We start from the raw sequence: 13,685 nt of genomic DNA, 5'->3' as shown, positions 1-13,685 counted from the left end.
TTCCTCAAGGCTCTGGATGCTGTGGGGCTGTCCTGGCTGACACGCCTCTGCAGCATCGCGTGGTCATCGGGGAGAGTGCCTCTGGATTGGCAGACCGGGGGGGTGGTCCCTCTTTTTAACAAGGGGGACCGGAGGGTGTGTTCCAACTACAGAGGGATCACACTCCTCAGCCTCCCTGGTAAGGTCTATTCAGGGGTGCTGGAGAGGAGGGTCCGTCGGGAAGTCGAGCCTCAGATTGAAGAGGAGCAGTGTGGTTTTCGTCCTGGCCGTGGAACTGTGGACCAGCTCTACACCCTTAGCAGGGTCCTCGAGGGTACGTGGGAACTTGCCCAACCAGTCTACATGTGTTTTGTGGACTTGGAGAAGGCATTTGACCGTGTCCCTCGGGGAGTTCTGTGGGGGGTGCTTCGGGAGTATGGGGTACCGAGCCCCCTGATACGGGCTGTTCGGTCCCTATACTGCCGATGTCAGAGTTTGGTTCGCATTGCCGGCAATAAGTCGGAATCATTTCCAGTGAGGGTTGGACTCCGCCAAGGCTGTCCTTTGTCGCCGATTCTGTTCATCACCTTTATGGACAGAATTTCTAGGCACAGCCGAAGCGTTGAGGGGGTCCGTTTTGGGGGCCTCAGTATTGCATCTCTGCTTTTTGCGGATGATGTGGTACTGTTGGCTCCTTCAAGCAGGGCTCTCCAACTCTCACTGGAGCGTTTCGCAGCCGAGTGTGAAGCGGTTGGGATGAGGATCAGCACCTCCAAATCTGAAACCATGGTCCTCAGTCGGAAAAGGGTGGAGTGCCCTCTCCGGGTCGGGGAGGAGATCTTGCCCCAAGTGGAGGAGTTTAAGTATCTTGGGGTCTTGTTCACGAGTGAGGGCAGGAGGGAGCGAGAGATCGACAGGCGGATCGGTGCAGCATCCGGTGCGATGCACACGTGGTGAAGAAGGAGCTGAGCGAAAGGGCAAAGCTCTCAATTTACCGGTCGATCTACGTCCCAACCCTCATCTATGGTCACGAGCTATGGGTCGTGACCGAAAGAACGAGATCCCGGATACAAGCGGCCGAAATGAGTTTTCTCCGCAGGGTATCCGGGCTCTCCCTTAGAGATAAGATGAGAAGCTCGGTCATCCGGGAGGGGCTCAGAGTAGAGCCGCTTCTCCTCCACATCGAAAGGGGCCAGATGAGGTGGCTCGGGCATCTAATTAGGATGCCTCCTGGATGCCTCCCTGGTGAGGTGTTCCGGGCATGTCCCACTGGCAGGAGACCCCGAGGACGCCCCAGGACACGCTGGAGAGACTATGTCACCCAGCTGGCATGGTAACGCCTCGGGATCCGCCAGGAAGAGCTCGAAGAAGTGGCTGGGGAGAGGGAAGTCTGGGCTTCCCTCCTAAAGCTGCTGCCCCTGCGACCCGACCCCGGATAAGCGGTGGAAAATGGATGGATGGATGGATGGATAAAAGAGAGTGCAGTGTCTGAATCATTAAGTTTCAGAACTCACTTTGTAGTGGTATCTCTAGAACTATTTGTAAAAAAAGAAAGAAAATAGCTGGGCTTGTGCTTCACTGAGGAGCTTCTTCATTCTTGATGGCAGGGTGGCAACTACTATGTTCAAGCTTTTTTTTTTTTTTTTGAAATTTGGCCAAGCTGTCTTCGGGCAGTAGGCAGGGGACACCCTGAACCGGTTGTGTGTGACGTTCTATATGTTTTCAATGCCAACACAAGGTTAATTTCAGTTTACTAGGCTGAAATGGGCTAAGATTGCCTTGGAACACCTCAAACACGTCACTAGTCACCCAACCACACGTACTGCATATGGAACGCGCTGGCGAAGCACTGGGAGGTGTGGGTGGACTTATTTATTAAATCCAACATCCCACTCCCTTAGCTCCACTGCTGCAGGGAGGGTTTTTTTTCGACAGCCGGCAACATCCTCTTGCCAAAGAGGACCGCATTGGCCAATGCCAGCTTTGGCAAGCTGGTCTTCTTCAAGGGGAACATGTCCATATTGAGGTACCCCAGTGACAGGAGAACAAGAAGCAGGGGGGTGAACACAGCTCATGAACTTTAATGTTTATGAATTATGAAACCACTGCGGTTAGCTTCACTCCCACGGTGGCATGCATGAATGTAAGGATGGAAGAGCTTTAAAAGGATGAGGATAAATTGGGACAATTATTTTATGAATATGGACGAGGGAGAATGACGGAAGGGTGCCCAGGTCGCGGACGGAGGACAGGGGATGGACCAGAAAATTAGAGCATCGATGTGTGTGTGTGTGTGTGTGTGTGTGTGTGTCTCACACACACACACACACACACACACGCAGTTATATTTAACTATACTGCACTAGTATATTTCGCTATACGATTATACAGAAAGCGGATAAGTTACGTGACATCTGATCATGTCACGTCTTCACATATTACTTTTTTACATTTTTACAGATTTGTCAGCCTCCACAATTGAAACTAAACTTCGTAAATATCATTTTCCCGTTCAATTTGTTTTTGTTACTCATTCATCCAGCCATCTTCCGATCCGTTTATTGTTACGAGGGTCGCCGGCGTGTTGGAGCCTATCCCAGCTCCCTGCCAATTGCCGGGCACAAAGAGACAAACAACCATTCTCATATACACACACACGCACGCACGCACGCACGCACGCACGCACGCACGCACGCACGCACGCACGCACACACACACACACACACACACACACACTTATGGACAATGTAGAGTGATCAATTAATCAACCATACATGTTTTTGGAATGTGAAAGGAAACCGGAGTACCCGGAGAAAACCCATGCAGGCACAAAGAGAACATGCAAACTGCACACAGGAAGGCCGGGGCCGGAATCGAACACCCGACCTCTGCATCATTTACATTTGACATTGACCTCCATGTTTCTTACATTCCCAACGGTTTCAACATAAATCTGTGACTCTTTTCACCAGCATCAATTTTTACTCCTTGTATTTTCATTAATATTGCAATTTTTCTACACCGACTTACTCAGATATTTGACTTATTTTACCACTTTACCGCCTCAACATCCAATAACAGTATTACCTTGAATTCATGTTTCTTACATTCTCAGGATTTTAAACAGATCTGTTACTCCAAGGGTGTGTTTTCATGAGTGTCAAATGCTGATATTATTATTTCTACTGCAATTAATACATAGACTTACTCACAGGCAAACTTTTACTCGCCCAACTGTTTGCTTAGAATTCAGAATACCTGTATTTTAAAGAATTATTATTCGAGGGAACTGTTTGCTTAGAATACAGAATACCTGAATTTTAAAGAATTATTTTTCGTGGGAATTGTAAACTGATTAATCAAAGCAAACCCTATACAATATATTGTTTCAGTGAAAGGGCTAAAGATGAGTAATATTTGCACATTCACACACTGATGAGGACCTAATGAAATTAAAGGAACTCACCAGTGACTCAGTATTCAAGTGGTTATCCAGGAATCAGAAATCAACAGAGAGTGGGTATCTCTTGATAATTTAAATGATTGCACAGCAATATTATGAAGTTTCTCAAGGTTTGTGGTTGTGCCAACATTGTATTTTATTCTGCAGTCCTGTCTAGGACATAGTTTGTCATCCACCCTGAACTATAAATATGAATGAGTAGCTAATGTTGAAATAGCTTTCTTCATGAGAATGAAAGTAAGGCGGATCTCTTATTTTCATGCTATATCAATTCATACATGCTTTGCTTCCTTGTCCTACTTTGCTATCACATTTCCCCTGTTTTGTCTGTAGGATGTAGCAGGGAAAGTACTGGATTGTTGGGCCATCATGACATTTGAGGAGGAGATTGCCACCCTGCAGCAGTTTCGGCGCTTCGGTGAGACCAAATCCATCGTGGAGCTCATGACAAGAGAAGACAAGGAAGGACAAGCAGTACTAGTTCCCAGCACTTGCACCATCTCAGATATTCACACTTTCATTGAACGAAATACCCCATGCCCTCCTGCCAACTTGTCTACAATCAAAGCAGAGAAGTTGAAAGATCACAACATGCACTACTTTGAGACTTTCATGAAAAGCATGGCCTTCATGCTGCCTTTCCATCTGCTAAATTCTATGCCAGCTCCATTTCTTGGCTCCCCAGCAGGTACATGCCAGCAGCTTCACCAACATTACCAGAAGACATGCCAAGGGTCAGTAGAGCATCAGAGTCAGAAGCAAGGTGATCAAGAACAGGACTATCCAGTCACTGAGAACCCCCTCCATCTTCCAGATTCAGCAGACACGAGCCATACAGCTTCCAGCTCCGTCGCATTCACTGGTGTTCCAGACCAACCGGTGGAATGTCTTTCCTCAACAAAGGTTGAAGTGGAAGATTTTTCAACCGGCGCCAACTACACTGATGGACCCCCGAAACACTGTACGACCTCTGATGCGATTCAAATGATACCTTTTGGTAGGATGTGTGATGGAAACATTGGATTGGGGATTTCAAAAGGAAGTGGGGGTGGAGGATCCCTGAAGAAGGGCCGTGTGTTTTGCAGTGCCTGTGAGAAGACGTTCTATGACAAAGGCACACTGAAAATCCATTACAATGCAGTTCACCTTAAGATCAAGCACAAGTGTACAATTGAAGGATGCAACATGGTATTCAGTTCACTGCGTAGTCGCAACCGCCACAGTGCCAATCCTAACCCACGACTTCACATGCCCATGAATCGCAACAATCGAGACAAAGACATGAGAGACAACTTACCTCCTGAAGAATGCTATCCTGGAGAGAAAATGTCTGAATACATCACTTCTATTCCAATCTCCTCCGCAGAAAGTCACCAATCAGTTTCCAGCTACATGGTGAACCGAGTGGATGGTGGGCCAAAGATTAACATCGGCTCTTTCCCCAGTAGAGGACAGAGTGGCATTTTTTTCCCAAATGGAAAGACAGTGCAGCCAGTCCTGCCTTTCTTCCGCAGCCTTGTTACACCGGCAGAACTTGCCAACACCCCAGAAACTATACCCTCACTGCCCCCACAATCATCTTCGGTGTCTGTAAAACCTACCACTGTTCCTAACATCTGCAATGCTGACCCCATACCCAAAAAAAAGCCTCGAAAGTCAAGTATGCCGATAAAGATAGAAAAGGAGATGTTGGAGCAAGATGAGCAGATTGATCAGGGGAGTAACTTTGAGCAGGACCATCCTTTACTGAATGGAGACAAAGAATTATGCGGGTGTCACAGAGCAGAAGGGAACATTATTTACCTGGGAGGTGGGATTGAGCACGAAGAGAAAAGAGTGTATTTTGATGAGGATCAAGAAAGGAAATGTAGCAAGTGTTTATTGGACCAAACCACAGGGATGTTCAAGGATGAGCACAAAAATGAAAACATACAGCAAGGGGAAACCGCAACCACCATGAGTTCATCCTCTCCTTTAAAAAACAAGTTGATCAAGAGCCTTTGCGACAACCAATTGGCCAGTCAGGAACCAGGCGTCAATGAGGAAATTGATGACAAAGAATGGAAAAATACACTCCATGAACATAATCACGTTTCCAAGATGAAGTGGTGTGAGCATACACTGACTAATGGGAATGCACTTCAACTTTCAGAGCACAAGAAAGAACCCTCTGAGTCCTGTGTAAATTGTCATGACAACTCAAGTTTGTCAGACTTTGACCCCTCTGCTTTCCAGTTTCCCCATTGTGAGATCTGTGGAAAGACTTTTAAGAACCACGACGGAGTCAAGATGCACTACCAAAATGTGCACCTGAAGGAGCTGCACATCTGCACAGTGAATGGCTGCAGTGCAACATTTCCATCACGCAGGAGCAGAGACCGGTAAGATGAAGACAAGCTTGAATATGTCACAGAAAGTAGATGAAGACTGGGACTTAGAATCAGGAATTATGGAAAGAAGTGGTGCAGTGTGATAACTTCATATTTATACAATTGTGAACTGAACACATTTAAACAATGATCGAACGCCTCGGCCAGGCCCTTCACGCGGGGGGACGCGAGATGATTCTCCCTTTAGCTTGTAACCCGTGCCTTTCCCCGCCCACCAGGCACAGCGCAGCTCTGGCGGGGCCAAGCGGGCAACATCGTTTCAGACCTGGACCGTCGCTCGGGTGTGCGCTAAAGTTTTCTGCCCTTTACTGTACTTGCAATCCGCGTCTCTCCTGGCCCTCCTGGCTTGAAGAAGCTCCGGCGGGGCCAAGCGGGCAGCATCGCTTCTATCCCGGCACATCCGTGTGCGTCGAAGTCTTCTACCCTTTTCTTGACACTTGCGCCCCTCCCAGCCCCCCGCACCAACATCCTCGTTGTACCGTATTGGCCCGAATATAAGACGGCCCTGATTATAAGACGACCCCCCCTTTTTCAAGACTCAGGCTTGAAAAAAGACTTTTTGAACACCAAATTAATGTTTGTACAGAAAATAATTACAGTACATCTGAAACAAATGATGATAACAATATGTTTGAGAGAAAAAGCATGTTATTTTGCCTCATTCAAATCTGAAGTGCAATCACATTCGTAAATGAATGGCTTCTGGTTTTTGAAATGTAAATTACATCACAACTTCTCCTCAGCTGCCGGTTAACCTGGCCGATCTTCGACCCACTTTTCTCCAGATTTTCACTACGTTTCTCCATTTTCTGTTATCTCTTCTATTATTTTCTTCTCTTTTCCTTCTTACCGCTATTTTTTATTTTTCTTCTTCATGCTACCGCTATTTTTATTTTTATTCTTCATGGCAGGGGTTCACTTTGGCCTGGGGAGTCAAGTTCAGCATTCACTTTAATGATATCTGGCGCCATCTGGCGTCGTGAATGGGTATAATGTATAGACCCCGAATATGATGACCCCCACTTTTTCAGTCTTATTTCAATGCAAAAAACACAGTCTTGTATTCGGGCCAATACGGTCATCGCCTTGGCGCGGCAGCGGCGCAGCTAAGGCGGCGCCGTGTGCAAAAACAGCTCTGTCCGACACTCTGTGTGAGTGGGCGTGAAATGTTCCTTTTTGCTTGCCAACTGCACGGCACAGCTCTGGAGGGGCCAAGTGGGTGGCATCGGTTCCATCCTGCACCGTCGCGCATGTGTGCGCCGCAGTCTTCTGCCCTTTGCCTGCAGCCCGCGCCCATCCTGACCCTCATGGAAAGGTGCAGCTCCGGTGGGGCCTAGCGAGGAGCATTGCTCGGCACGTCACGCGGGGTGCACCGACTTTTTTCTGCTGGAAGCAGCGCAGATCCAGTGCGATGAAGCGCGCAGCATCAGTTTAGTCTGTGCAGGTCTCCGTCGAGGTTTTTCTGCCCTTAGCTTGACACCCGCGGCCCTCCTGGCAGTCCACACCCTCCTCTTCATCGGAGCCGCATTTGTGCGGGCGCAATGCAGCTCAGTCGGGGCCGTGGGTGGCAACGGCTCAGTGTGGCCCTTCACGCAGGTGACCGCGAGATGATCTCCCCTTTGCTTGTAACCCACGCCTTTCCCTGCCTGCCCAGCATGGCGCAGCTCTGGCGGGGCCAAGCGGGCAGCATCGGTTCAGTCCGAGACCATCGCTCGGGTGTACGCTGAAGTTTTCTGTCTTTTATTTGCAACCCGTGTCGCTCCTGGCCCTCCTGGCTTGGTGAAGCTTTGGCGGAGCCAAGCGAGTATCATCGCTTCGGTTCCGGCACGTCGCGCAGGTGTGGGCCAAAGTCTTTTTCCAGCGCCCCTCCCAGCCCTCTGCACCAACATCCTCATTGGAATCGCCTTGGCGTGGTTTATCGAACTGGCTACTTTGAAGGAGCATGTGTTTTTGCAATCTGCTTTGAATAAATATAATAAAAGCACTTTAATCAGAATACTGTGCTCATGACAGAACCCATGTTGTAGCCAGGTTTGCAACCCATGTTGCAAACCAGGTGAGTGTTCGGTTGACCAATGGTGTGTCACATGCAATAAAATACACAATCAAATGTACATTTTCAAATAACACGCCTGAAACAATCCCCCCTCCACTCCCCAAAATAAATCATTAAAAATCTGTAACTCATTACTATGACTTTAGCTGTTTGTGATCAATGTTTAAAAACTCCAAGCCTCCATCACCATGGAAAAGCTCCTTGCAAGTGAAAAAAAAAGAGCTGGATGATTATCTGATCATCTGAATCAGGTCTGTTGCAGCCAAGAGAGCTGGAAAACAGGCAGGACAGTGGCCTTCCAGGCCCGGAGCTGGACATGCCTGCATTAGGCATTGGACTAAAGTTTTGCAAAAATGATGAGTAAATGATGGTATTTTTTTCTGCAGGCATAGTGGAAATCTCAACCTTCACCACAAGCTGATGACCAAAGTCCATGAAAACAAAACAAAACTCATCTACACTCCCTCAACTCACTGCCAAGTGAGAGACTCTGTTGCCAGGAACCACGACAAGGATCTGTCAGACAAAGCTCTGTCTCTTCAAGACACAACCTGCCAGAAGTCCGTGATCTTCAGAGGACACAATCACATGGGTTTGGTGTACGCCATCAGAAAAAATCCTTTACCTTTAGAACACAATAAAACATCTCACAAAGATGGCATTCCGGGATTAAGAGGGGAAAGCGGTGAGGATGGGATCGTACTGGATTTAAGCACCTCTTCCTGTGCTACAAATCACTGCACCAACAGTGGTCGATCCTGCTGGGACTCAGATGGAGTTGACCATGAGGAAGGAGATGGGGCAGAGGAGGATGTCATGGCGCTCCATATGGAGGACAGTGGTGAGAGCTGTGATGTAGGTATAGGGAGGCCTCAAGGAGGGACATTGCTGCATGGGGGAAGCGAGATCTTGATTTATGGTGGTGAGGCACAGAATGGACTTCAGGCAGGAGAAAGTGAGTCGCCAATAACCTGCCATTTGTGCCAAAAAGTCTACTGCAACAAAGGGACATTCAGGGCCCACTACAAGACTGTGCATCTCAAATTGCTTCACAAATGTAAAGTTCCTGGGTGTTACATGACATTTTCTTCAGTACGCAGCAGAAACAGGCATAGCCAGAACCCAAACCTCCACAAAAACCTGGTTGTTACCACAGGTGCATCTTTAGACCAGGGATAGTGATTGTGGCAGATTTCATTCTGTCTGCTCATCCTTATGTGGTTCATTTTTAGAGCAACTGTGAGGCTCACCAATTTGAACTTTTAAGTGTAGTCCACCTTGTCAAATGTTTAGGTGAAAGGAAAACGATGAAAGTACAATTGTCTGTGTATAAAGAACAACTGCACAATACATGTGCCAGTGCAAATCTTGTGCACTTAAAATGGTCCAAATTTCAATACACATAAATTTGTAGTAAGAAATGGCACGCACGCACGCACGCACGCACGCACGCATGCACACACACACACACACACACACACACACACACACACACACACACACACACACACACACACACACATTATATAGACAGCCATCCATCCATTTTCTAATTCGCTCATCCCCAGGAGGGTCGCAGGCGTGCTGAAGTCCATACAGCTATCTTGAGGCAGTAGGCAGAGTTGACCCTGAACTGGTTGCCAGACAATCGCAGGGCACACATAGACAAACAACCATTCGCGCTCACAATCACACTTGTGACAATTTAGAGTGATCCATGAACCTGTTATGCATGTTTTATTGGAATGCGGGAGTACCTGGAGAAAACCCACGCAGGCACCGGGAGAACATGCAAACACCACACAGGAAGTGTGGAATCAAACCCTGCACCTCTGCACTGTGAGGCAGATGTGCTAACCAGTCGACCGTCATGTTTGTGTGTGTGTGTGTGTGTGTGTGTGTGTGTGTGTGTGTGTGTGTGTGTGTGTGTATGTATGTATGTAAAGATATCCTGGTGTTTTTGTGTTCAATTAGTCACATATTTAGTACAAATATGGGCATAATGTAATAATCAAACGTTTATATTTCATGTGGTTAATTTTGACAATAGATTTTAAAAAAAATCAAAGATCTGTTGTGTTGTTACTTGACCAGTAATTTATTTTGTTTGTTGTGATATATGTATAAGTCCTTCTTTACAGTTCTGTTGTAGAATACAAATGTTGACCAAAGATTTTTCGAATCATAGATGGATAAAGAAACCCTTTCATATGAAGGGATGGAGTATGCAGTATTTAAAAAAAAAGCCATCTCCAAACTTTAAAAACATTCCACCAGTATTCAGGCATCAGCCCAATTGTAATTAAAAAAATGCCTCTTGAAAGCACAGGTTTATGGGATTTGCAAATCACACGGAGTGTACCATATTTCCACACTACATGCCTGATTAAAAGCCGCAGCAGCTAAAGTCAGTAATAAAAACAAATATTTACATATACTGTATTCCGTTTATTAGTCACGTGTCTCCATGTTATAACATGGGATACTGTTCTTGCAAAGAGAGGTTAAGAGGATGTTCTTTTTTGAAACTTTTAATTAGCATAAACACCAGTCAGGTTTTTTTTCCAAACAATGCTGAACAAGGCTAGTTCCATCGTTGAAATTCGTTAAAGAGCTTGTGCAGTCCTCTTCACCACACTGTAGTCCAAGCCTTTCGAAGTTCACGAGAGTTGATATGAATAAATAGGGCCAACAGATTTGCTCCAGAATAGTATGAGTTTCGAGTTAGTAAATTTAAGATATTTAATATTTAAGATATCCTTTATTTGTCCCACACTGGGGAAATTTACAGTCCACAGCAGCAAGGTAATGGGTAGAAAGAAGAAAGAAGAAAAGAAAAACAAACACCGTTCAATTAAGTGCAATATAAATACAGATATGGATAGGGGCGCAGTGCTATTTACAATTGTCTTCCACGTCATTTTATTTTTTATTCAGCAGCCTGACAGCAGTCGGTTGGAACGAGCGGCGGTATCTCTCCTTCTTGCAGCGCGGGTGTAACAGTCTCTGGCTGAACGAGCTACCTAGTGCTGTAATCATAAATGTTTTTGGCCGAAGGGAAAATAGTTACAAATGCCAGGGCACAAATCTCATGGCTAGCACCAATGTTGTGTATCACATGTAGGGCATTTTAAACACTCTTTGGCTGACATTTTTTGGCCAAAGATATCATCATACAGGTCTCACGCTGAATTATGCAAATGACTGACCTGAATATTCAGTATGAACATGGACTCAGATAGTTTTATTGGTCCACTGTAGCATACTCCATAATGTCATTGGTCAGACGTGACGAGACGACGGTTAAATCTATTGGCGGCATTAATTCATCCACAAATGAACTTTAAAGCGTGAGGAAAGTTGACCAGTAAAGTTGCGGCTCCGAGTGCAAAAATTATGGTATTCTCTTGTGTTGCGCTGATTGTCAAGTGGCCTGACTGACTGGACAAAAAAAACTTCATGTCTGGAGGTATGCAATATATGTACTGTGAATGCGTCAAACACTGAAAGACAAAATATTCATAAAGACAATGCAAATGTGTTTACACAAACATACAGACTTAAAAAGCCATAAAGACATTGTTCATTGTACTGTGAATACATAAGTGGCTTTGCTAAATTAAATCATACTGGTAACAATGGTAATTAGGGTCATTTCATGGCATTCCAATTTGTATAATTTATTTTTTAATGAATGACAAGAAGGTCATGTTGTTGACTAAGACAATTTATACTGCTCCTATTACTTGTTTCTTTGTGTGTTACCAAACAATGATTCACCTACATTGTTGAGTGTACTCTGTCTTAGTAAGCTTACTAAGTGAAATTATGTGGCTATAATTTATTTTCTTTTTTCACTATTTTATTTTTATTGACGGCACATAAAAAAAAATCACCTATTTGAACGGCTACTCTTTTTCAGTGTTCTGTCAACATTTTTCTGTTTTCTATTTGTAAATACATTAAATACGTTTTCAAATAAATGCAATAATATGTGGAAAGACAGAAAAATATCGGACAGAACTGTTGCGCTCTATTTTTGTGACCGTTGCATGTACGGCGCTTTGCATGTTAGACTAGGTGTTCGAAATTTTGCAGACACACGTAAGCCAGCACATTTATAAATGCACTGTTTATGCTGTTGTGGCCATGAACACAACCCTCATCTGCTGCCAAGCAAAGAGCCTCTTCTCGCACACTTGTAGTGCACTCACATTTCTCATGGAAAGATTTCTGTGCAGGAAAGTAACAGTGATCCATGCATGACTGGAGCATTGTCTCTGCTCTTAGCCAGTGTGGCAAAAGACTACGAAAGTGGGTACCCACATTCGATGTAGAATGAACTGGAGAATTATATACCATGGAAGACAATGGATGTAACTTCACATTAGCACTGGAATTAAGCCCTCTTTCTGCCTGTGTGAATGTCACCCATCGCATGGCGACATCTGGTGTGAAATGCTGGAAAATATGGACCCTCTTCTCATTGAACACCAGGGATGAAGCCTCCCCAGCGCGACTTAGGACATTGTTTCAAATTTGTAGACTTTGATGGTCATCAGTCGTGGGGGCTCGCCTTCCTGCTGGGCCCGGTCCAGCTCCGGCTGAGACTCAATTTCAACAACTCTTCCAAAAGTTTGGCCACAAATTTTGTCGGGTTAGGGTGAGTGATGGCGACTCCAAAATGTGCATGTTTTCAAGTAACAAGTAATCTAACATTTTACTTTTACCATTACCATCTGACTATAGTGGCTCTTCTAATATCACCAAATGTTACTTTTTCGTTGTATTGCTTCGACATGAAAGTAACATCAGGATTTGACAGACCTGTACTTTTTACTACCACAGACAGTCAAAATCAGCATCACCTTGACTACAAAATTTGCTGTGACCTGACCCACATGGTCATATCTTCTCAAGATTGATCACATTTGGTGATAGTCCAGGCCTGAAGACATCTACAAAGTTATTTTTTATCATAGTGGTAGCGTCACCTACTGGCTAAAGGAAACACGTTTTATCATTTGATGTTTTTCTCTGAGCAGGATGACCAGATTTACATCATATTTGCTCTGAAGAGCGTTTAGGCCAGGGTTGGTCAACCCACGCCTCACGAGCCGCATGCTCCCGGGCTTTCACACGACAATTGTCGAAAACGCCTCGGCGAGATCACTGCCATTCAAACAACGGTGCTTAAAACGCGGAACGTACTACGTCAGCCTATCAGCAATACCGTTACTTGATTGACATAGAGGGCAACCAATCAAATGACTGCATCACCGCTCAAGCGCAGACAATGAGTGAAGTGCTAAGTGCTCAGCTAGTCAGCGAATTACCCCTGTTTTTAAGGCAGAGGTGCCCAATACGTCGATCGCAATGACCAAGAGCCAGCGGACTGGTCCCAAGTAGGAGGAGGAAATGGGGGGGCATGGGGGGGGGGGCTTGTGTCTTTAGGTTTCATTTATGTTCGGCTGTTGCTCGTCGTGGCGTGCATACAAACGTGCGCGAGTGAGTGTGCGCGTGTGCCGTGTGTGCGCGTGTGTTTGTGCTCTTAGGGTCTGACTGGTTGGCCACCCCTGGTTTAGGCCTTCATAATGCTGTCATGCGAACTTTGTAATTTTCCGCAAATTGCTTTTTTGTGGCATCGTGCAGTACGCCAATAAAACAATGCTGATTCTTAGGGTCTAAACATGCACAAAACCTCATGAAGAATGCCAGGGGCGTCACTAGGTTTCAAGAACAAGGGGGGCTTAGCCCCAAGGGGAACACAGCCCCTTTAGGGGGGTCCGGGGGCATG

The 13,685-nt window shown here is 45.7% G+C and overlaps 1 protein-coding gene across 2 annotated transcripts in view; it reads left to right on the top strand.

Annotated features, from left to right (window-relative positions):
- Nucleotides 1–9,369, top strand: part of bnc1 (basonuclin zinc finger protein 1) — a 45,580-nt gene extending 36,211 nt beyond the window's left edge. For both annotated transcript variants that reach the window (XM_019879853.1, XM_019879855.1), the window contains 2 exons: nucleotides 3,776–5,823; nucleotides 8,275–9,369. In XM_019879853.1, the coding sequence (XP_019735412.1) occupies nucleotides 3,776–5,823; nucleotides 8,275–9,067 (2,841 nt within the window). In that variant the 3' untranslated portion in view covers nucleotides 9,068–9,369. The remainder of the gene's footprint in view (nucleotides 1–3,775; nucleotides 5,824–8,274) is intronic.
- The last annotated feature ends 4,316 nt before the right edge of the window (nucleotides 9,370–13,685 follow it).

The sequence above is a fragment of the Hippocampus comes genome, unplaced genomic scaffold, assembly GCF_001891065.2.
Source record: "Hippocampus comes isolate QL1 unplaced genomic scaffold, H_comes_QL1_v1.1 scaffold175, whole genome shotgun sequence".
NCBI lineage: Eukaryota > Metazoa > Chordata > Actinopteri > Syngnathiformes > Syngnathidae > Hippocampus > Hippocampus comes.
Note: the sequence above shows the minus strand (reverse complement) of the source record. Positions and strands in the feature narration are given on the sequence as shown.